General features: G+C 54.9%; 1 protein-coding gene across 2 annotated transcripts; it reads right to left on the bottom strand.

Moving 5' to 3' along the window:
- Positions 1-8,513: 8,513 nt before the first annotated feature.
- Positions 8,514-23,032, bottom strand: Mdfi (MyoD family inhibitor). 2 transcript variants are annotated; one of them, XM_051204632.1, is made up of 5 exons: positions 22,838-23,032; positions 21,430-21,516; positions 15,494-15,676; positions 12,333-12,560; positions 8,514-9,206 (listed from the first exon to the last, which is right to left on the bottom strand). In XM_051204632.1, the coding sequence occupies exons 2-5, from the start codon at positions 21,503-21,505 to the stop codon at positions 8,950-8,952; spliced, it is 744 nt and encodes a 247-aa protein (XP_051060589.1). In that variant the 5' UTR covers positions 21,506-21,516; positions 22,838-23,032; the 3' UTR covers positions 8,514-8,949. The 2 variants fall into 2 exon arrangements, with proteins under 2 accessions (XP_051060589.1, XP_051060590.1); XM_051204633.1 differs by lacking the exons at positions 21,430-21,516; positions 22,838-23,032 and adding an exon at positions 18,645-18,832.
- Between the last annotated feature and the right edge of the window lie 1,269 nt (positions 23,033-24,301).

The following is a 24,301-nucleotide window of genomic DNA, read 5'->3' as shown; positions in this document are numbered from 1 at the left end:
TGGGTGTCACTGTACTTACTGGACCACGAGAACAAGAATTGTAGCAGGGGATGAGCAGGACGGAGCCTCGGGCTGTGAGACCTCAGGAACAGAGTCTAGTTTCCACTCTGGAGTGGTCTCCAAACCGACTAACGTGGGAAGAATGAACGAGAGAGACACTGTCTCCATGAACACAGCATCTTCAGGTACAGGTAACGGAAAGCCTATATCAGTACCCAGGGGTTTGGCCTCCCAGTGCAGGGTGCACTCTGCTCTCTATGAAACAATGTAACTGAGTGGCATATGCTCGGGTGATCTGCGGGCCAGGCTCACAGTGGTACCCTGTTGGAGATGCTATTGAGAAAGGGTTGCTTGTCTTGGTACTGGCCAGTGGTTCCAGCTTCTTGGCAGGCTGATACGAAAGCCTGCAAAGCAGGTTTGAGGCTTGCCTAGACAACTTACAGAGTTCGGCCTTAAAATGGAGGAGCTGGGGATTTGGCTCAGTGGCAGAGCATTTCTAGCATTTGTATCATCCTGAGTTTGATAAAAAGAGAAAAGGTACCTGGTGCTGTTGGTTGGTTTCCTCATCAGTAAAAAGGGGACAGTGATTTCTGTGGTGCTGAGCACTGATGCACGTAACCCCTTCCCGGGACTTGCTATACCAGCAAATGTGTGGAGATGAATTGGGACCTCGAGTAAATATGGCAGTCAGCTTCCAAGATGCCTCCCACTGATTCTAGCTCTCCAGTGTCAGCTCTGCGCACCCTCTTGATGTAGGGCTGACTCAGACAACCAGGTCATTTGGGACCCCATTTGACTAAAATGGATCATTTGCTTTGGAGGCTACATTGAGTGAGGTCACTAAAATCCCTGTGGCATGCCATGCACGGTGGCGCATTCCTTTAATCCCAGCACTCAGGGGAGGCAGAGGCAGGTGGATACCTGAGTTGGAGGCCAATCTGGCTTAGAAAAGGAGTTCCAGGACACCCAGGGCTATACAGGAAAAAAAAAAAAAAAAACTTGTCTCAAAAGCAAACAACAACAAATAAAAAACAAAAACCAAAAAACCCATCACCACCACCAACAACCAAAAAATCCTTGCAGTAAGGTGACCCAAGGCCTCTTGCTGCTAGTCAGCACAGACTTCCATCCACAGAGGTGGGCCACCTTGGAAGCAGGTCCTCTAGTCCCACGAGATGGCAGAGACCACAGCTCTAGTTGACATCATCAGCACCATCACCATCATCAAGCGGTGGGTAGGGATGAGAAGGGTTCCCATAGGCTCAATACTCGGTTCCTCAGCTGGTGAAACTGTTTGGGAAGGATTAGGAGGTGTGGCCTTGCTGAGATGTCCACTGGGTGGACCTCGAAGTTAGCGCTCTGCCTTGTGGCTGTGGGCGAAGTTAGCGCTCTGCCTTGTGGCTGTGGGCGAAGTCAGCGCTCTGCCTTGTGGCTGTGGGCGAAGTTAGCGCTCTGCCTTGTGGCTGTGGGTGAAGTTAGCGGTCTGCCTTGTGGCTGTGGGCGAAGTTAGCGCTCTGCCTTGTGGCTGTGGGCGAAGTTAGCGCTCTGCCTTGTGGCTGTGGGTGAAGTTAGCGCTCTGCTTTGTGGCTGTGAATCAAGACAGAAGCTCCTCCCCACTGCTGCAGTACCATGCCTGCCTATCTCCTGCCATGCTTTCCACCGATGGCCATGGACTAAACTTCTGGAGCCATGAGTTCCAAATTAAACGCTTTCTTTTAATAAGTTGCCTTGGTCGTGGTATTTTATTATAGCAATAGATAACTAACTAAACATCGTCATTTGAGACAGATAGCTCAGGCTGGTCTGGAACTTACTGTGTAGCCCAGGATGACCTTGAACTTCTAATCCCCCTGCACTCCCAAGTGGTGATATGACAGGTGCATGATACTATGTGCACTTTGGGTAGTGCTGTGGGTCAAACCAATGACTTCATGCCATCCCGAGAGACTCCGAGGCAGACTCACAGCACTCTATTGCATGCAAATTCCCGCCACACATTCCTGTGTGAAGCCATGGCTGTTCCTTAGGGTTTAAAGCTGTTAGGTGTGGGTTTATTTGTTACACAGCAATGGTAAGAGGCAACAAATGTTGCCATCTTCTTTCTGGCAGGACCTTTTTCCTCCGAAGTGCCTCCACCACCCACACCACCCACCCACCCCCCAGCTCCCACCATGTGATCCCATGTCCTAGAAATGCAGAGGTGAGAAACAGGAGGCAGCTGCCTGCTCACACGGCCTAGAAGGCTCTGTGCTGTCTGCAGAAGCAGTCAGAACCAGAGACAAGGTGTACCCCAGAGGCATCACCATCCTGTCTCTGCTATCAAAGAGGTACCATGTGGAAGAAGGCAAGATAAGGGTGAGGATGTGGTCCAGGTGGTAGAGGGAAGGGAGGAAAGGGAGGGAAATGAGGATGTGGCTTGAGAGAATGTCCTCCTTCGTCTTGGGCGTTTGAACGGTTCATCCGCAGTTGGCAGCACTTTTGGAGGTCTAGGAGGCGTGCCGCTGTTGGGAAAATGCATCCCTGGAGGTGGGCTTTGGGAATTTAAAGGCTCGTGCCATTTCCAGCTTGCTCTGCTTTGTGCTCATGGTCTAAGATGTGAGTGCTAAGCATCCTGCTGCAGCTGCCATGCCTGCCACACCCCACCATGCTTCCTTGAGCCATTAGTGAAAATAAACTGTCTTCTGTAGTCCGTCTTGATCATGGTGTTTTACCATAGTGACAGAAAGGTATCTAAGAGAGAAACAAAACAAAACAAAACCCAAACATTTGCCAGCTTCCCAGAAGTCCCGCGTTTCCCCTCTGGCCCTACCCTAAGAGCAGCCATGGGTGGCAGTGATTCTGGCCTTAACACTGGGGATGCTATGTATGAGCCGAGACACATAGCAGGCTCTGGCCCCTTTACCTCAGCGCCGTGTTCGTGAGATTTCTCCACGTTGTTACAGGCAGCCAGGATCCTGCCTCCTCCCTGCTGGGTAGAACTCAGTACATGGTCTGTACATCTGCTCAGCCAGCATGACACAGTCAGGTTTTACATCCGGGGACTTTGGTGAACAGCGTGACATTTGGTGCACAAGGTGTTTTTTGCACCGCTAGCAAGTAATATGGAATGCGTGTGTGCACTTGGTAGCTTTTGCCTAAGCAGATGTCCCAATTTACAGTTGCAAGGACAATGTATGAGGGGTAGGAGGGCTCAGGTGTGTGCCACCTCAAGAGGTGGGAAGTTACCTCAAGCCAGAGTTGACGGCTGGCTCGAGTGGAGGGAGCTGCAATTCCCCACACTGCAGAGCGGAACCTTCTCAAGAATCACCTCTGGCCTAGTCAAGGAGACAATACAGGTTAAACCACACTGCCAGGCGGTGGTGGCGCACGCCTTTAGTCCCAGCACTCGGGAGGCAGAGGCAGGCAGATCTCCTGTGAGTTCGAGGCCAGCCTGGTCTACAGAGTGAGTTCCAGGACAGGCTCCAAAACCGCAGAGAAACCCTATCTTGAAGAAAAAAAAAAAACAACCCAAAAAAATTGGGCCTATTGATTAAGTTTCAGGACAGCCAGGACTGCACAGAAAAACCCTGTCTTGAAAAATAACAACAACAAAACTCAGAAAAACAAACAAATGAAAATCTGCACATTTCTGCTGTTTGTCAACTATCACTTATGGAAGGCTTTGGACCTTTTGGACTTGAACCTTCCCACTGCTCTCTCTCTCTGGAGCTTCTGGAATGTGCTGTCATAGAGAGGCTGGTAGAGGCTTGGGGTAAGAGGGAAGGCTTCAACTCCACAGGTTGGCTGAGGACATAGAGCTCAGGACATGGGAGCAGCTGGTATCTTGGGTCCCAAGGACAAGGATGAAGAGGACAAGAAGGCAAATCCCCCATCAATCTGACCATAGAGCACATTATTATTGTTATTATGAAGTATCCCAAGGCTGATGCTCACACTGGCCTGGCCAGGGGAGGGGAGGCCCTAATGGTCCCATAAATCCAGGCCATAAAGAGTAATGGGGGGAGACAAATGAGATAATTAGAAATAAATCTCACCGAGGTCTCTATTCATCAGCATCTCTGGAACTGGCCAATCTTCCAAGCCATTAGCCAGGGCCTCTAATTAATGCTAAGCTGCCCGGTCTGAAAGCTCTGTGTTTGGGAGGGACCCAGGCTGAGGGACATCACTGCCCCCACAGCCCACGATGGGTGACCTTGGGAGGAGCCAGGAGCCAGGTACCCCCCAGTGCTCTCCTCTCCTAGGGTCCAGGACTTACCTGGCCACTTCTGTGTCTTTTCTTTCTTTTTTAAGTCACATCCTATCTCTCTGTCTTGTGTCTCTTTGCCGAGCCACCCGCCTGGTCTTCCTCCTTTTCTTCAGCTCACCCCATACCTTCATCTTCTCTATGTCCTGGTATTTCTTTCTCATCAGATGCCATGTCCCTGTGGTTGAGCCATGGAGGGTCTCAGTTAGAAGGCATTGTAGGGGCCGCCTGGGATAATACTCCATTCTGTTTTTCCCGTACCTGCTCAACACCAGGGCAAGAACCCATCATGACCCATGAATGCCCCAGAGCAGTCTGGGAACAGGGAAGCTGCCCTTGGAGTGTTAGTTCCTAGGACCCTAGTCATCCTGTCTCTCCGAGAGCTGGGAGCCTCTCCTATCTGCCTGCCCCTTGCTCTAACCTCTGCCTGCTGGGGCCTGAGAGGGAGCCTCCATCTCCTCCAAGCCCTGGGTGTTGAAGGCATGCATCCCTCCCCCGAGCTGTGTTTTACTGTTGGAGATCTTGAAGCCAGCAACCCCACCAAGCATGTCTCCTGCACCCCCAGAGTAGTCTAACATGAGAAAATCCCCATTGTTTTTTGTTTCCCAGCCTGTTTCTCCTGCCCCACAGTACCTCTTCTCTATTCTACATGGCTCTGGAGGAATGGCCAGGTAAAGCACCTTCTCCAGCTCACAGAAGTGTCACATGACTTGGTCTAGCCAATCACAGCCCCCCCCACTCCCAGCACAGCAATAAGTCTGTAGTAATCTGAGTAAATCAGTCTTGTCTTGCGTTTAATCCAGGACTTCTCAGGGGTGCAAACTGAGACTGAGTCAGGCAGCTGGTGTGTGAACAGCCCCAACATACACCCAGGCCCCGCCCCTCGGCAGTACCAGGCTCCGCCCCTCGGCTGTAATGACGATGGGACTGTGTGACCTGAATGGTGGCAGGGCTGGGAAAGGGTGAGAGACACTGAGGTCTTGTGACACAGGTGTCATCCCAGATTGTGACCCTTCTCTCCCTAGGAAAGCCAGAGTTCAGAAAAGTGGCAAGTCCTGTCATTGAATCTTCTCTGTCCCCAGAGCTCCTGCCTGTGGCCATGCTGCTTTCCTGGCTACAGCCGAGTGCTACTCCCCACCCCCCAAGCAATAGGGGTTTGCAGCTGCCCTGATGGCCTCAGGGACCATGCCAAGCCCACTACTGGTTGGCAGATGCTCAGGGCACAATGGCTACAAACAAGTGTGGCTGCTCAAGCGGTCCCCTCCAGCAGCTCGGAGCCAGGGCTGGTGTGCTGACATTCCACGTGCCCAGCTTTGGGTCCAAGAACAGAGAGTGGCCGCTAATGCGAGGGAGGCTGAGGGCGTGGGTGAGCATCCTGCCTCACGCGGGCGGCCTCTGCTCTCACTGTGGGGCATCTCTTAGAGCAGAGCATGAGGAGGCCCCGAGGCAGCATCCCTTGTGCTCCGCATCTTATCCCCAAGAACCACTATCTTGGTGTGGACAGCTCAGGAGTGAAGGGACCTCTCAGGAAATGCCCTAGACAGGGGTGGCCAGGGTACTGCTCCAAAGATCAGAGAAAAGCAGAGGCAGGCGTTCCCTCCAGTGCCAGTGTGTACAAAGGTGGCCAAGGCCCAGAGGGGGAAGGGGGCTTCTTCTGTGACACCCAGCAGAGCCAGCTGAGAACCGGCACCCAGCTCTGTCCCGCTGTAAGCAAAGGTAGATGCCATCAGAGGTATGTGTGTGCCTTTGGGAGTAGGTAGAAGGGCCTGGGTGTGAATGAGTGTGCATATGAATGGGGGTTCCTGTAGAGATGCGTGTGCGTGTGTGTGTTAAGCAAAGTGTGCGTGCACATGAAGGTGTGTGTGTATGTATGTGTTTGTGCACACACGCCTGAAGGAATGTGCATAGGAGCATGCACATGAAGCTCTGTGTGTGTGTGTGTGTGTGTGTGTGTGTGTGTGCCCCCGCGCGCTGGGCCTGGCTAAATCCTTCCTGTGTCCTGCCCCCACCCCGCTCAGCTCTCGGGATTCAGCCACTATCCTAAAGAAAACAGCCTGGAGCCTACAACAGGAAATCAGTGTTTGGACGGCAGAGGTGCCTCTTCCTGCCTCTGCCAGCAGTCTGTGAGAGGGAGGCCAGGAGGGGCTTCCTGCCCACCTGGGCTGATGCTGAATGGGCCAGGGGCCCTCATCTTTACCCTGGATCTTCTGACTGCCTCTCAGCCCCCAGCCCCCAGCCCCCAGACTGAGGCAGATCTGAGGCTGGCAGGGGTTGAACAGAAGCCACCCCACAAGTCTCTGGTGAAAAGAGCTGAGGGCAGTGGGAGACCGGGCAGCCTGAGGCCATGTGTATGGAGGCTGTTCACATCCACAGAGGCCCCCTGGGGGGTCTGCCATAAACATCCATGTGCCCAGGGATGCCACTCTCGTCTGTCCGAGACATGCTCCTACTACGTTGCTGTCTTGTAACCTATCTCAGCCTCCCGAGTGTGGGATTACAGGCATGCACCGTTACACCCACCTTTCATTTTCTGGAACCTTCTTCAGAGATAGCACATTTATGTAAATTCGTGTGTTCATGGCCGCTGAGAATGGACAAGAATAAAGCACGGATCCACTGACACTAGGTGGCTCCGCCCCAGCCCTGGGGTTATTGAGAGGGTCAAATTACCCTCATGATTTTTGTTGAAATAACAAGAAGCTGCCAGTGGTGGTATATGCCTTTGTTCCCAGCACTGGGGAGGCAGGGGCAGCCAGGTCTGGACTTTGAGGCCAGCCTGGTCTGTAGAGTGAGCTCCAGGACAGCCAGGGCTCCATAGAAAGAACTCGTCTCAAAACAAACTAGAAGAACATTATGAAATAAATGTACATTGGCCTCTTGGACCTCGGACATGCGCAATAAATACATAAAATTGTAAACAAATGAATACAGACACGTCAGTGGACACTAGGGGGCCTGTGCGCTCTCTTGGCATGACTGTATGGCTCCAGGCAGATCGTTCCTAGTTTCTAGTGTGGTGTTAGAATCCGGAATGCAGGCAACGTAAGGCCTGAGGCATGGGCCTGTAGGACAGGAGGAGCCCCCTTTAGGGTCCGTCACAGTCACCTGCTACTGCAGGGAAGCCCACTGCTCCGTAATATTCCTAAAGGGAGTTTGGGGTGCCCATGGCCCTCCTCAGTGTCCTCCTCAGTGAGCCACTCCAGCCATCGACATGCAAGCAGTGCCCGCTCATACCTTTGTGTGGCCACGTCTCAGGCCTTCCTCAGCCAAGTCTCTTCACTGGGCCCCTAAGTCCCCGCCATGTGACCTGACCCTGACCCCTGAGGACCTGCACACCCCAGTGCGGGTCAGGGATGTCCAGGTCTGCCACCGCTGGCCACTGCCTACTTTTTGCCTGAATGGGTCACACGACCTCTGGTCCTGACAAGGCCTCCTTCTTTCCCAGCCTCTGGCAACCGGGGAACAGGCGTTGTTGAGCCAGGGAATATAACCCTTGTTCAGGGCACATCTGCCCTCAACTCCCAGGATCCCAGGTACCAGTCAGGGTGTGCATGCCTGGGGTAACCCCTTCCTAGGCACCCCTAGGCTGATACAGGGCCAGCCTGAACCCTGGAGCCACTCCATCAGGAAGCTTGGAGAAGCTGCAGTCAGCAGGGTTAATTAATCAAAGCCTGAACACATCTGTTGTTAATTACACTTTGCCAAGGTTAACTCTTCCCTTGCCGGACTCCGTTGTCAGTCGGTGAGCAGGCGTCGGGAACATCGGTGAGGACTGGACCTACCCTTTCCCCTTGCAGGAAGTCATGAGCCATGGAGAAGAGCAGCGCAGGCCCGCCCTCGGGATGTGTGCGTGCCTGTGTGCCACAGGACACCTCAGGGTCAGCCCTGGCCTTGGATCTCGTTTGAAACGGTTTCTGGTGTGATAGCTGGCCTTCAGGCTTCCGGAGTTCTCCTGTCTGCCTCCCGTGTCGCTGTGGCAGACACAGGTTTCCACACTCATCTTTTATGTGGGTTCTGGGGAATCGAACCCAGTCCCTCACGCTTGTGTGGCAAGGGTTTTACCTCTAGCCCGTCTGAGGCCCCACACAAGGGGCAGTGCCGGGAGGGGGCGTTGCTTTTGGGCAGTTATGTCCCTACCCTTTGTCATGAGTCCCGAGGAAAGCAGAGACTGAACAAATATCTTTATTTACAGCAACCAATAAAACAGACCCTCCCTCTACCCACCCCTTCCAGCCTTTTCCTTACTGTCCCCCTCCCCCCCCACCCCACCCCAAGCCCCATCCTCTTGGGTCACTATATGGGTTAGGCCCCCACGAGAGCCCAGTAAATGAGCTGGGGAGGCGGGTAAGGGCCTGACAGGGCAGGGCAGGCGTCTTTTCACATTTTCTGTCCTCCAAGCTGGGGTAGCAGAGGGAGGTGGGCACTTGGAGCAGAGAGGTAGAGAAGGACACGGGGCCTCCCATTCCTGACCCCCCTCCCCTTTCACAGTGTTCTGAGTCCTGGCAGCTAGCTGGTTCTGTCCTACCAGGTTCTAGATGCCATGTTCTAGATCAAGGAGAGCAGGCTTGTCTGGAATAGACCTGTCCTGTGGCTGAGGTGACTCCTCTGGCCACCCCACCTTCTCACATCCGGGTTGGGATTCTGAGTGGGGCCTGGGGACAGGGGAGGCGTCAAGCTTTGTGTGCCAGCTCCGGGCCACTCTAGCATCAGGAGGAGAAGCAGAGCCCACAGCACTCCATGCAGATCTCCAGGCAGTCTGCCGACTCGCAGCAGGCATCCACGATGCCACAGTCCAGGTCGCAGGGCAGGTCACAGTCCGCACACTCGCCCGAGCCACAGCAGCAGCAGCAGAGGCAGGTGTCCTCGGAGCTGCAGGAGCCGCAGGTGGCACAGTCCAGGACGATGTTGCAGAGCGTCAGGAACTCACAGAACAGACACGACAGTATGCAGTGAACGCAGCAATCTGTGGGCGGGGGTGGGGGGGTGAGTGAGGGACAGGAGCGAGCAAACCCCAGTGGCAACAGCCCAACGGGGCTGCTGAGCCCCTGCATTTTTACATAGATCCTGAAGCCCCCATCGTCCCAAGAGGCAAATCGAGCTGGTGGGGGTATCCCGTGTCTTTATAGACACAGGAGGGGAGCAAATCAGAGCGGGGCCTGGAGGGAGCCCAGGCAGTGTGCAGGGGGAGGCCCTGTTCTTATTCCCCTCTCCCTCTGAGTATGTATTTAACAAACTCCAGCACAGAGGTGCACCTGTGCAGCAAGCACTCTCCCCTTAGCCTCATTCCACGGATGAAGGAACCGAGGCACAGAGATTGGCCACTTAAAGAGATATTCAAAGGGCTGGGGATTCAGCTCAGTTACTAGACTGGTTGCCTTGAATGCAAGAGGTCCTGGGTTCGATTCCCAGCATTGCAGAAACTGGGCATGGTGGTACACACCTGTAATCTCAGCACTTGGGAGGCAGAGGCAGGAGGATCATGGGTTCAAGGTCAGCCTCAGCTACTTTGTGAGTTTGAGGTCAGCCTGGGCTACATGAGGCCCTGACTCAAAAAAACAGAACAAGCCAGGAGTTGGTGGCGTGTGCTTTTAGTCCCAGCACTTGTGAGGCAGAGGCAGGAGGATCTCTGTGAGCTCGAGACCAGCCCGGTCTACAGAGCTAGTTCCAGCACTCAGGAGGCAGAGGCAGGCAGATCTCTGTTGAGTTCGAGGCCAGTCTGGTTTACAGAGCTAGTTCCAGGACAGGCTCCAAAACAATACAGAGAAACCCTGTCTCAAAGAACGAAAAGCCAAACCAAACCAAACAACAATATGCAAGCAGAATTCGGATCACCCTTTACTCTGTTGTCTGTCTCAGAGCCAGGAAGAGCTTTAAAAAGAGAGGCTGAAAAAATAAAACAGAGGCCGTACCAGGTCCTGCTCTGCTCAGAGCTCTCAAGACTCCCTCAAGTGGGAGGAGCCTGGGTTCCTGCTGGGCCTGAGTCCTGGCGAGCTCCTCTCTCCTGGGCACCGCCTGCTCTGCTCTGTCCATACTGATCTGGCAGAACCCAGGCCAAGCATAGCCGAACAGGTACCTCTCTCTTTGCCTGGGAGTCTCACCCCTTCCTTATTTCTCCAAATGTCCTCTCTCCAGCAGCTCCTACTCCTCACAGCAGAAAGGCCTCTCCTCGCTCTGGCGTACACACCTGTTGCCCTCCTGCACACTTCCATCACTGCCCACTAAACAATGGGCGTCAAGTGGCTGGTCATCTCACCTTGCCAGGGTGTGGTAGATTGAAAGAAAACAGCCCCCAAATAGAGTGGCACCATTAGGAGGAAGTGTGTCACGGTGGGGGCGGGCTTTGAGGTCACTTTTGTTCAAGCTTCCTTCAGTGTGACAGTCAGTCAACTTCCTGTTGCCTGCAGGATGTGGGGCTCTCAGCCCCAGCACCATCAATTAAATATTTTCCTTACAAGAGTTGCTGTGGTCATGGTGTCCCTTCACAGCAATAGAAACCCTAACTAACACCCAGGATCTGCCAGGGCAGTCACCTTTGTCTGTTATGTTCACAAATGTGTCACAAGTCACCAGTCAGCAGAACACTTTCCTATTAACTGTGCACAAAGTCCCACACTAACACAACCTCTACACACTTGTCACATGGATGATGATCCCATCTGCACCCTTTTCATGAGAGCCCTTTGAGGGCACGGCTAGGTACCTAGCATGTATTAGATACCCAGAATGCAAAGTTGTTACTACTACTTATTTTCTTGCATCCCTGGGAATTGAACCCAGGGCTCTACCACCTCGTGTGTTGTGTTGTGACCCCCCCCCCCACCATGCAAGTTACGTGAATGATTGCCTGTCATAAAACACTTTGGGCAGAATCTGCCCCAGGAGGTGAGAAGGTTTCAGAATTTGGGGGTGGGGGCAGCAGGGCCCACACTAGAAAGATGGCAAGATGGCTCAGTGGTTAAGAGCATTCGCTGTTTTTGTAGAGGACCTGAGTTAGGTTCCATCCAGTTCAATTCCTAGCCTTCACATAATGGGTCTCCGCCATCTGTAACCCTAGTTCCAGGGGTTCTGACACTTCTTCAGGCCTCTGAGGGTACCAGGTACACACACGGTGGACAGACATATGTGCAGGCCAAACTCTCCCACCCATAAATAAGAACAACAAACGCACACATTGAATCCTGCTTGCAGGGGGCCAGGCCAGGGTCCCCCAACATGATCGGGTGGTGGCTGAACTGCAGATGGCGGTACTTCGTGGGGTGAGCAGATGGCTGCCGTTGCTGAGACAAGCAGCTGGGTGTCTGGTCTGCCGTACCTTGTGTCCCTCCCCCCACCCTTGCCAACCCTGCATTATTATATTTTCTCCTTTTGCTTCGGCTAAACAGATGGTCCACTCCTGAAGGCAATTTTTTTGTTTTTAATTTTCTTTGGTGCTGAGGATGCAAGCAGGGCCATGCACATGTTAAGCACGCGTCCCACAACCCCCTGGTGGAATTTTTCTGAGTGTAGAAATAAAGTGGCTTAAACTGGATCAGCCCAAGTGGCTACATTCCTCATTAGAGTAAGCCTAAGAGAGTCGGGCTGGGACAGAGGTCACATCACCGACTGCGTGTCCACGCAAGGTGTACTAAGTTGACTAGGACATCAAGGGCTCCCTAGGGCCAGGACTTTGGACCCCTCACGTCAACCCTCACCTTGCCGCTGCCCGGTCTCTAGCTGTTTCTTCCCTGGGCCCCATGGATGATTCCCTGGATGCGGCAGGTCTACCTTCTCTACATCACATGCATGTGGGATCAGAGGGCAGCTTGCAGGTGTCAGCATGGATACCAGGAAGCAAACTCGGCTCATGGCAGTCCTGCTTCAGACTCCAAGTGCTGGACAATGGGAATGTGAGCCACCCAGCATGGTTTATTGCTGCTTGAGACAGTGCCTTGTTGTGTAGCCCAGGATGGCCCTGACCCTCCTGCCTCATCCTCCTCAGTGCTGAGCCAATAGTCATGAGTCCCTGTGTCCAGGTGAGCTGTGCAATTCTCACATAACCAGCAGCTGGTGATGCCGCCTGCCTGCGGATGCAGGATGGCAGGGACCTTACCTTCCTGTGCCTGGAGGGGGACCTGCGAAGCTGATCGCGAGCTGCCTTTGCTCTTCCTCCCAGCCTGGCTGCCCAGAGATGGGTGCGTCTGCAACTTCCTGTGGCCCTTGGGGCCTCTGGGAGCACCATTCCCCGCGTGACCGGCACTGCCCAGCTCTGAGGGGTGGCTGTGGCCGGAGCCATTGGGCAGTAGTGGGGTGCAGCCTAAGGGCTTCCCCTGCGGCTGGCCTGGAGGGATCAAAAGGTAATGAGGAAAGGTGTCGCCCTCCAGTGGTCATTTTGAACCCTGCCTACTCCATTCTTGGTTGCCCCTCAGGGCAGCAAAGGCTGTCCTTTACATGGGGAAACTGAGGCCCAGAAAGCAGAAATGACTAGCCTGGAGTGACACCATAGAACAGTATCAGACTGGGGCTCAGCTCCCAACTCTCACGGCAGACCTCATTCCAGAAAAACAAAAACTAAGACCAAAGGTACAAATTACGGGTGCCTGGACCCCACTTTCTTACTCCACATGAACTCTGTTGTCTCGTTTTAGGCTCTGGGATCTGGGCTAGAGTGGTGGGGTCGGGAGACACGGTTGGCTGGGGCTGCTTAAGGCGGCAATGAATCAGTTAACCTTCACCTCAGCCTCTGCCAAACCCCCAGCTGTTTTCGCCCTTGGTGCTGCTGGGTGACTTATTGGGAACATCTGTTTGGAGACACATGCTTGGCCCTGGACTCCAGGGCCCCTCACAGCAGACCCTTCATTTTCTTCAGCCTTACACTGTCCCACCCTACCCTGCTGCTGTGGGCAGAGAGGGCTGGGGACTCCTGGGCCTAGGTGATGGGGGTGAGGCAGGGACAGGAGACGAGCTGGCGGGGAGAGAGACCTCCGCGAAGGCCAGTCACCCTCCTGGGCTAAGCAACCAATTTTAGGAAGCTGAGCATCCTTGGATGCTCTCTAGAGCCCATTCAAAGGGTGCTCAATGGAGAGGCTTGTCTCAGGGGGTGCCGGTGTACGTGGAGAAGCTTGTCTCAGGGGGTGCCGGTGTACGTGGAGAGGCTTGTCTCAGGGGGTGCCGGTGTACGTGGAGAGGCTTGTCTCAGGGGGTGCCGGTGTACGTGGAGAAGCTTGTCTCAGGGGGTGCCGGTGTACGTGTTAAGCTGGTAGGGTTTAAGTAGGGGTTACAAGAGGTTGGGCCCCGGCTGCTGAATGCCTTCTGTAACATGGGGGGCTTCTACCCCTTAGCTGGATTTACATTCTACAGGAGAGAGATGTCAAGGGCCCTCGGGTGCTCAGGAGAGAGGAAGGTGGCCTCAGTGCACCTCTGGACTGAGGGGGCTAGACACTGGTGTGCCAGCCCGTCACTGTCCCGTGTGCTGGCCAGTCGTTTCCCCAGGATTTGCTACCTGTTTTCTCAGGGAATCCTCTTTATAAGGCACACCCCCACCTTTGAGTCTTTTGTAGCCAAAGCTGGACTCAAATTGGCTACGTAGCTGATGACCTTGGATGTTCAAGTCCCTGGTCCTGTCTCCACTTCCGATGTGCTGGGATTTCTGATGTAGACCACCTTGTCTGGGTCACTACCTTTCCTTACTGATGAGGAAACAAAGTTCCAGACGTTGACTAGCCTGAGATTCTGAGGTGGGCTCAGGACAGAGAGGCAAGGGGTGGGGCAAAGGCTGGGAACTGACAAACTTAGGTCTGCATAATCACTTCTTACAAGTGGTAGCTAGTTAGCAAGTTTTGAGGGGGTATTAGGGGCAAGATGTTGTATACTTACACACTAATAATGTCTGTGAAGACCACAAGCAATCTATTATTGGCACATTTTTCGGATGAAAAAGCTTGAGGACTAGCTGGCATAATTCACAGAAGATTCCACAGCTAGTAAGTGGAGGGAGGAGGCTGGAGTCTGGGAGGACACCAGTGACAAGTTGGGACCCAGAGGTGCCGGGCTGGTGTGGGGGCAAGGCATGGCTAGGACCTGCACCTGGCAAACAGAAGCAAAGCCAGGGGCGTGGCCAGGCCTGAATCACACTGGCTCTAGGGAAGATTGGTTGAGCCTTTGGCCAGTTTCACTGTCCCTTGCCCTTCTGCCTAAGCATGGGCACAGTGGCCAGAGGGAGGGAGTCTGCGGCGGGCCCAGGGCCCTGGGAGGTACTGCAGACACAGAGCTCTCCTGTGGCCTCGGCTGTGGGGTGGCCAAGGGGTAGGAGTGGCGTTGAGTCACAGTGCAAACACTCAGGGCCACAGACACAGGGGGGTCTGTCCCTCTCTCCTGGGGCCCCTTCCCTGTGGCCATGGCCATGACCTCTTTTTCTCGTGTGTGTCTGTGTGTGTGTGTGTTATGCGTGTGTGTGCACGTGTCTGTGTGTGTACGTGCGTGTGTGCATGCGTGTGCGTGTGTGCTTGCGTGTTATGTGTGTGTGTCTCTGTGTGTGCATGTGTGTGTCTCTCTCTCTCTGTGTGTGTAGGAGGCTAAGGACACTGCTGTTGCAGGAGTCAAGAACCCAACCCATCTGACTTCCAGGCTGTGTCCAGCCTGGCACAAGATGCCCTCCCTAGAGGTGCAGGAGGAGCATTATTTGTGCCAACAAAGCAGGTGGGCATAGCAGAGTGGACCAGGAGGCTTGAGTACCTGGCTTGTGTCCTGACCTGGTCTGGGTCTGTGCCTCAGTTTCCTCATCTACAGAAAAGACTTGACAAGCTGTGGTGGCGCCTCTTTAGGGAAGCATTCAAGCTCACTCAAAGACAGAGAATTTCCTTTGAGGCTACCATGGAAGGCAGCAGTTACTTATCATAAGAACAAGCTGGCAGCCCTTGCCCAGCTCCCAGGATGCTAGGGAGACTTCCAGACAGGTCTGGTAAAGCAGGCGAATTTCATTCCGTTCTCCCCAGAGCATCTGGGACTTCCCTCTTCCCTCTGCATCCTGGTCCTGCCTTGAAGGGTATGCTGTGTGTGTTTCAGATTCTTGCCTTGCAGCACACCGATTCTCTTCCTCAGAAGCAAAGGACGCCTCTTGTTCTGCAGCCTCAAGCTGCACGGCCTGGAGCCTGGCCTCTTATAGGGTAGAGGGGGGAGCTGCTGCACCTCTACTCCCCACAATATACCTGGGTTGCATTTCCAAGGGCAGCCCCTGTGTGTTGCCACCCCAAATCCCAGTTCCCCGGGACTCACACGTCACAGCTTCTGTGGGAACATCGAGGTCAGTGCTGTTCAGAGCCTGGTGAGCCCCGAGACCACTGTCTTGGGGCATGGAGGGTACCACCTCCTCCGGGGAGCCCTCTTCTGACGATGCCTCTGCAGGGTGAGTGGATCCTGCTGCTACCTCCAGCCCAGGGAGGAGGGACATGGTCTGGGCTAGGGAAAAAGCAGATGACGACAGACTTTTTCTGGTGTCCTCTTGTATTCCCAGGCCCAGATCTGGCCGACAGGCCAGAGCACTCAATGAGCTCCTCAGTTCTGGTCCCTTCACGAGTCACCCAGCTGCCACCTTATCTGGGTGTGGCGTTTCACTTCCAAATTGAAAGTTCCATTTGTGTACAGGGGCATGTGGGCATGGAGGCATCCCTGGGTGGGTGCGCATGTGTGGCATCGGTGTCGGCAACAATGGAGCCAAGGAGAAGGCCACGGAAACCGACAGACACCGTAGATGCCAAGAAGAGAGAATTCAGGAGATTGGATGGGGAGGCAGAACCTCTGAGACCCGGTGATAGGCTGCCTGGGACCAGCAAGAAAGTCAGCCTCAAGACAAAGACTAATCAGGGCCTGGGCAGACCAGAGCTGTGAGACAGGAAGAAGGCAGATGTGCAGAAACTGGGTCAGAGAGGGGATGCTGGCATGGGAGAGGAGAGAGAAAGCAACCTGGGGATGAGGAGCAGGGAGGCGCCCCAGGCAGGAAGAGAGGCCCGGAGACAGCCAGGCGTGCTGGGGAAGAGGTGAACCACAATCCCATGGAATTAGAGTAGCTCTGAGCGGGGCAGGCGGAATGAGGGAAAGAGGCCACCTTCCAACCACAGTCCCCTCGGCAGCAGGCAGCAGGACTAAGGCCCCTTGGACTCCCAGGAAGGGGCAGGGGATGGGAGGTGTCTGAGGGCCTCAGCCTCTGGGTAAGGCAGGTCTGGGGGTAAAGCCGGGGGTCACAGGGGTAAAGCCCACGCTATGACAGCTAAGACCATCTCAGGGTGTGGCTGCCTCGCAGCAGACCCCAGGCTGTGCTGTGTAGGGGGTGAGCAGTGGTCTCAGAGCATAGCCTCTCTACCTGTGTCACCTTCAAACTTCCCATGCTGAGACAAAGGAGAAACAGAAGCAAGAGGCTCCAAGAGAGGTAGACATCAAAGGGCAGGAGGGGGGTAGCTACAAAGATGAGGGCGCATCCAAGCCATCCCGTACACACCAGAAAGACACGGAGAGACGGAAATCGGGTCCATTACAGGGAACAGAGACACCCTTACACAGATGTCCTCTGAGCTGTCTTCAGATGAGAGAGGGGGCAATGCCAGTCATGGAGGGAGATTAGCAGAGCTATCCATGAGAATTTGGACACTTGGATCGGGGGGGGGGGGGTCAGGAGCTGGAAGTAGGCCTGGGGGGCTCCAGTGTCCAGACACCTCGCTGGCTGCTGAGCCTGAGACCCTGTTAACAGCCCTTAGATCCCCTTGGCCAGGTGAACAGAGATCCCAAAAGCCGACGACTGTAGGCCCAAGTAGGCATGCTTCTGTCTGCCCAGGGCAAACCACGGGCTCTACGTGCGGATGAGAGCTGGGGCAGAGAAGGCGGTGCAGGGGGCCAGGAGAGCAAAGGGCTTAAGTATTAAGTCCTTGCCCAGAAAGAGCAACTAAAAAGAAAAGAAACAAACAAAACAAAACGAAAAGTTTCAATAGGGATATTTATAAGGCTCATGAGGAAGAGGGTTGGGAGTGTATTTTAGTTAAAGTACTTGTTTGACATAAAAACTCCCAGCACTGCCAAAAACCCAAAATCCAAAAATAAACCAAACAATGCTAGCTTTTTCACCTCATGGGTGATGCCAATGGGGTGTGGCATCACTTACCTATAATCCCAGCATTAGGGAGGCATATCTCTTTGAGTTCGAGGCCAGCCTGGTCTACAGAATGAGTTCCAGGACAGCCAGGACTACACAGAAACTTTGAGAAACTTTGTCTCAAAAAACAAACAACCAACAACAAAAAAAAAACCCTCACAATTTTTAAAGGTCTATAGGTGTGTGTGTGTGTGTGTGTGTGCGCGCGCGCACGCACATGCACACATGTCAGGAAGTACCCTGGAGGAGGCAGTATCCACTGAGTCTTAAATAACCTTGGGGGAGGGTTGTTTGAGAAGAGCATGGGAACCAAGACCCCAGAGAATGGGAATGATGGAGCAGACACCACTCTGTGCTACTGAGACCGGGAGCCTGGAATAGTAGCTGCTCATTAAACATGCTTGATTTCCCAGACTTTCTCCTGAGGTCAGAGTACACGGTCCTGTACAGACTGAGTCAAGAGTCCTGCTCCTTTGACCCCAGGGCTTGAGAAGAAGAAGACAAGAAAGAGGGTTTAAGGAGATGGGAGTCCCCTTCTCTGTCCCTTTCACCCAGGTGTCTCTCCTAACAATCACTACAAGGCTGATGGTCTTGAACCTGGATGGAACAGAAAATTCTAGAGGGACGAGACTGTGGCCTGAGGAAGCTGGCTTTGTAGGAAGTTCATCATTCTAGGACCGTGTCCAGTGGTTCAGCCTGGACACAGAGGTACAGACCTCCTGAAACTAGGAAGGTCACAGTGTGAGCCAGAAGAGGGGACGAAGCAGGTGCTCAGAGACAGGCCAGTCAGGAAGACCCGTCTGTCCCAAGGATGCTGCCCCAGAGGATAGGACCCCCAAGTCAGGGCTCAACAGCACTTGTAGGATAGGTGGGACAGAAAAGCCAGAGCACAGGTAGGAGGAGGACCGGCAGAGGGTAAAAAGCCTGGCTTTCTTTCTGTGACCTAAAGACCCCACGGTCCCCGTTGGAGACGAGAGCATCTCTAAGGGGATACCCTGAAGTGTGAGTGTAGAGGGTAGGGGAAAGGCGCAGTTGTCAAACCCAGGAGGGAACACTGTGGGCATGCATAACAGACCCTACGGAAGGCAAGGGTGAGGAGGGACTGAGGTCCCCAGCTGGGGTCTTAGCAAGTGCCATCTGGCCACCCAGCTGCACATCCATCTCACCCACAGCATGCACTCATCCCTAATGTGGGGTAAGGCTCTGGCCTCCGTGCCTCTCTAGAAAGGAGTGGAAAGAACATACTGAAATCCACGCGCCCCACGGGAAGTTGGGGAGACTCACACTAGCAGCAGGGACCCCGTGGACTCCCTCTGTCTGTTATCCTCCAGGTTGGGGGATGGGTCTTGGCTAGGAAGAGAAGAGCCTCTTCCGGGCAGAACGGGTTCACTTCAAGCCTGGCCAGTCTCCATGTTCTGGGGCTCCAAGTTTGGTCCCCAGCATTGTCTTTGTGGACAGTGGGTATGGGCTCCCTGCCCCTTGGGCTATGACTGTCACTGGAAAGAGAAGACCAGTACTTCAGGCCAGTGGTGGCTGAAACCTCACATTCCCTCTTAGCATGACCAGACATCCAGGGCCTCTGTCACACATCTTCAATCAATGTACAAAGGTCTTGTGTTCCAGGCAGACTAGCCTGTCCAGGCCCCTGGGCCATCACAACAGCTTCTGGCCAAACTACCTGTGCTTATATAGTTCCTTGTAACCACACTGCTGCCCACCTTCCCTGGTCCAGCTGCAGCCTCCCCTCTTTCTTCAGAAAGCCTATCCAGGCACCTGTGGTATCAGTCTGGCCTTCACACCACCCTGTTACTGACAATCTGACAACGAACAAACCAGACGCTCGTCCGTCCCTTCTGGCGTCAGTATTTACCTCTGCATGTCTGTGGCTGAAATGCTGGAGTTCAGGATGCCCCAGGTTAGGGAAAGGAGAAAGAGGGGCCACATCAAGGGTTACAAACGACATCTGGCTTTGAACCCCAAGGGAGCCAGAGGAAGTGGACTATTTTGATGTCCTTCAGAGACCCAGGCCACTAACTGGAGGACTGGAAAGGATACGAGCTGCCGGTTATGTTCAATCCAGTTGTTTTATTTTAGGTCCAAGGACTCCAATTCCCAGGAAATTGAATTTAGAGCCATGGCTAGAAATGTGACACCCAGTGCTAGGCAGAGATCTTGTGGGTTAGGGAGCCTGGCTCTTGGGGCTCTCGGAAATGGGTGGGGTAGTAGCCAGGGAAAGAGTCAAGAGTGTGAGTACTTGGTCACCCGCCCTAACCACAGCTGCCGGAGGACTCGTGTGCCCTGTCTATATCTTGGATGCCTGAAAGAGGAGGCATGTCACACCCTGGCTGTCCTGCCAGCCGCTTCTGCTCTGGAGACAGAGCTGTGGCCTCCCTGTCTCCCTGTTCTGTGGGTAAACACAGGGAGCATGGGGGGGGGGTTCTTCTGGTCTCAGGGTCAGGCATCTGTGGGGTTTTGGCTGCATCTCCTGCGGTTTGGGCTTCCTGAGTAGCAGGCAGAACAGTCTAGAACAGGACAAGTGCTACAAAAGTCACATTGTCTGGCCCAGTTCAGGCTGGGGAGGGGGCTTGCTGGGGGCCTCAACTTACAGCCCAGGACTAAGCCTTCCCAGCAGCTCCCCCTGGACTCTGAAGCCTGTCTTAAGCACACATTGCTCTGCCATGGTGGGGAGAGCAGGTCAGACAGGGGAGGGGGTCTTGAATGGAGACATCAGAGGCGAGAGAAAATGAAGAGGTGAAGGAAGGAAGCATGGGAAAGTGGGGGGGGAGAAACCAAAAGAGACGGAGAAAGTTCCCAGACACAAAGGCCTCCCAGCCCCCTTTCCCCGCTGTCCTTCCAAACTGAAGGAGCCTAGTCTGTGGTGGAGCATGACCCCGGAATCCTAAATCCACCAGAACAGGGACTTAGGCTGGTGCAGAGTCGCTTGTCTCCATTGGCCAGACATCCCTGGCGGTTTGGAGATCCCCCACCTCTACAGTTGTGAGGGGCCAGGCCGGGTAGCAGGCAACTGAGACCGTTCCCAAACGGACAAGCCAGCTAGGGTGGGCAGGTTGGGGGTGGGGCGTGGGGGTTGGGGGGGTGGGGGTGGAGACTGGGACCAGAGAAGGGGAAAGGACTTGTCTAAGACCGCGAGGGGAGTTTGAGGTCCAGGCTTGGATCTTCATTACTGAGGCAGTCCGGGGAAAGGGAGAGGTTAGTTTGGTAGGAGGAAGGCAGGGCCTCTGACAGAGCCAAACCAGGGGTTTAAGAAGAAAATCTGGGCGGACACTTTTACTGCCCCCCTCCTCCCGAATCTGGACTTCCATAGAGCCTTCTGTATGACATGGCCTGTGAGGAAGCTAAACCGAGGTTCCCGCACATCCTTCTTCAGCCTGTACGGTCCAGGGAGAATCAGGGTGGTTTAGCCTCTGATGGGGGAGGGGGCCTTTTACTACCTTGTAGACGGCGCGCGCGCGCGCGCGCGCGTGTGTGTGTGTGCGCGCGCGCGTGTGTGCGTGTGTGTGTGTGCTCGCGCGCGTGAGTGTGTATGTGTGCCGCGGTGGGTAGGGACTGGGGGGGGGGGAGAGAACCACAGCTTGCAAGAGGGAAGGGGCCAGGCTCGTAGCCACTAGTTGCAGGGAAACAAAACTTTTCAAAATGCGCTCGAACTGCACTCTGCTTAGTTTGGGGGAAGGGAAGAAGATTCAGACACCCCCCCCCCGCCGCCTGTCCCCCCCCCTCCTAAGGCCCTCATAAATATTTACACACTGGGCAGAAATGGTTGGGACACAAATCCCAATATTACGTACGTGTGTGTGTGTGTGGGGGGGGGTGTAGCTGGGACTGGGGGGGGAGTTGGAGCCAACTCCGCTCAGCCATGGCTGCTCCAGGCCCTGCCTCCTCACCCTAGCCCTCTGCTCCTTTCTGCTTCTCTTGGACCGGGTCCCCAATACTCAGACTTCTCACCCCACTCCCACCCAAGCTCCTGGGAGCTATCTGCCCGAGTCTCTGCGAGAGAACTAACAGCCCCACCCCCCTCGGGTCTATCTTCGCTTCCCATTCCCGCTCCTACCTGGTTCCAGGCCAGCGCTGGGGACTTCATGGGGCGCGTCGCAGGGAGAGGGGCACTGACCGCTCACCTGAGACATCGGCCCGGGACCTGGAGAAAACAGCGCTCAGAGGGCGGGCCGGGCCTCCCCCGGGTGTGCGTGGGGAGTCGGGGACTGGCTGGGGTGCCCTAGTGCAGGCTCGTGCACGCTGTGCTCCCAGGCAGGTCACCGCATGGACCCCGCCATGCGACACCTGGGTGTCGCCCGCGCCCCCCCCCCCGCTCACCCCCTCTTGGCTCCCATTCCGGCGCCAGCTCGCACCCACCGATCGCCCCTGCCTTCTTCCTTCTGTCTCTCCCTCTCTCTCTCCAGCCCCCTTGCTCCTCCCCTCTTCCCTGGCCCACCCTGTCCCCGCCCCCTCCTCGCTGTCTCCGGCCCCGCCGCCCCCCATGCATCCCCTCCCCCGTGCGGGGCTCGGCGCTGCCAGGGCAGGACACGTCTATCCGCGGGGCGTCCGAGCCCCCACAGGAAGCCAGCTCGTCTGGTTTCCTCCCCTCGCTCAGAGCCAGGGGCTCCAGTCTCCCCAGATCTCCGCCTCCTCAGGCCCGGAGGACCTCGCGGGTTGCACAAGGGGCCGCGTGTTTTCCTTCGGTCTTAAACTTTGCAAAAGTTTCCAGAATATCAAAAGAAAGAAGTCCCAATCACCCAGGGACAATGGTCTAAATAGTGGTACCCCTCAAATCGCGTTGTCCCAAAGATGAGAGCAACCTTAGTCTTCTGGTGGCCTCTGCTCAGGTCCTCGGTTTCACCACCTGGGAGCTGGGGGCCCGGAGTTTGGGGTTCAGCCCGCCAGAAACTGATCTCCGGAAGACCCGACTGTGCCTCAACAGTCTCCCCTTCCCATAGCAGCCAGAGGCATCCCCGGAGTCCTCCCATCCCGGCCAGCTAGGCTGCGAATTCCTTCAGGGTAGCGACTGTTCACTCGGTTTTTAGGCTCCAGGCCGGCACCCCAACTTTCAAACACGAGGGTGAGTGTAGAAGGGGGTAAGGAGAGGTCGGTCTGCTGGCCGGGCTGGGGTTGTGAACTCCTGCTGTGGGGAGGAGCTGTCACCAAGCAGGGTGTGTGGGGGGGCATGGGGGGTTATGTCCGGAGACCCCCAGAGTGACCCCCAGGCTCGATTCCGAGAGCTCGTGGGCAGCCAGGTAGGCTGGGCAGGCCCGTGGAGGTGATCCTCAGGTAGGGAGTCCTTCTGGGACTCACGCGGGACCTGAGCTGCTCCAAGCGTCTGAGTCGGTACCACCAGGGCTAATTAGGGAGGCGATGGCGCCAGGCCGCCTCCTCCCAGCCCGCGTTACAATCAGAGGGAAGCTGGGACGCCAGGGATGGACCTTGCCCACGGTCGCCTCCCAGTCCTCGAAGTCACTACTTACAGCTCTTGCAGGTCTTCTGGGCGCCGTCGGGGCCGGGACCCGCGTGGCCCCCACGGCGCCCGCAGAGCTCTCACCACCCTGGGCCACGTCCCGTCCCGGCGATGGGCTGCAGTGGCTGCTCTGGGAAGGAGGCGGGACGGGAGGGGGTCCCGCCCTGCTTGGCTGGATGCTCGCCGCGGGGGGCTTGGTTCGGCTCTCCAGAGCTCTCCGAAATCTGGCTGTTGTCCGGGGGGGCGGGGGGGGGAGCCTGGGTGCACTCCTTCCTGGTACCGGCTGAGTCACCGCGACGCGCCCGCGGCTTGGAGGGCTTGGCGGCTGTTGCATTCTTCCTGGCTTACCTGAGCCGGTAGGCTGGGCCTCACCTCCTTCAAAAGCTCCAGCCCCCCCCCCCCGACTTCAGCGCCCCAACTTCAAATTTTTCTGTTTCAGACCAGGGCTCCTGGAACTAATGCAGTCCTTTTAAGCTTTACTGTTTGCAAGTCGTCTGCGGGTTGTCAAAGCTCCTGTCAGAAGTCGGTGTTTACTTCTGCGTAGCTGCAGAGCGCCTTCGCCTTAGCTGGTTACACAGATGTGCTCCCTTTGAGGGCTCAGCATGCGGGATACTTGTGGTACATGAACTTTTTCTTGTCGAGGTGGCCTTCATGTAGTCCGGGTTGGCCACAGACTCCTGCATAGCTAGTGATGACTTTGAACTTCATAGCCTTCTGCCCCTGCTTCCCAAGCGCCCTGGTTTCAGGTCACCATAACCGGCTTAAGTAGTGTCCTAAGTATTGCGAATACTGGTGAGCACCACTACGTCTGACTTCTATGAGTTATTATCGTTTTATTGTTTTTGAGACAGGGTCTCACTATGTTGCCATGGCTGGCCTGGAATTCACTATGTAGACCAAAGCAAATAAATTGCTTTGCCTGCAATGCCTGGGATTAAAGGTGTGTGTCACCAGGGTCAGCTATTCAGCTATTACTAGATACAAAATAGTAATTTCACCATACTTCTGACTTGTTCCCCTCCCCTATACATGAAAGGTATAGCTGGGTTATATGCTAGTAGAAACTCGTCTTTAGTTTTTTGAGGCCCCTCCACATGGGTTTCCATCTCACACAGGTCTGCATTCCCTCCAGCAGTGAATAAGGCTCTTGCCTGACCTGCACATGTGTACTGGGGACCCATGTATTCTCCCCATTGTGTTCTCAGTTTTGCGTGTGTACACACATAATAAACCAAGTAATACCACCAAAAGACAATCCCCCAAAACCTTCCTTGATGCTCTCCAAGTCCTGATGTGGTATCACATACCTTTAAAAATCCCAGCACTTGGGAGGCTGAGGCAGAAGGATCTCATATTGGAAGCCAGCCTGGATATAGAGTAGGACCTTCTCTTAAAGGTAAGCCAGCACAAGACACATGTTTCTCCTTTCTTTTCCTCCTTTCCTTCCTTCCTTCCTTTCCTTTTTCAAGAAAGG

This window comes from Phodopus roborovskii, unplaced genomic scaffold (assembly GCF_943737965.1).
Source record: "Phodopus roborovskii unplaced genomic scaffold, PHOROB, whole genome shotgun sequence".
In the NCBI taxonomy this organism is placed as follows: Eukaryota; Metazoa; Chordata; class Mammalia; order Rodentia; family Cricetidae; genus Phodopus; species Phodopus roborovskii.
Note: the sequence above shows the minus strand (reverse complement) of the source record. Positions and strands in the feature narration are given on the sequence as shown.

Coding starts and splice junctions, on each gene's coding strand:
- Mdfi (XM_051204632.1), bottom strand. CDS start 21,505: ATGTCTCAGGTGAGCGGTCAGTGCCCCTCTCCCTGCGACGCGCCCCAT. Junction 15,677..21,429: donor CAGCGCTGGCCTGGAACCAG/GTAGGAGCGGGA, acceptor CTTTTTCCCTAG/CCCAGACCATGTCCCTCCTC. Junction 12,561..15,493: donor TCCCACAGAAGCTGTGACGT/GTGAGTCCCGGG, acceptor TGATCCCTCCAG/GCCAGCCGCAGGGGAAGCCC.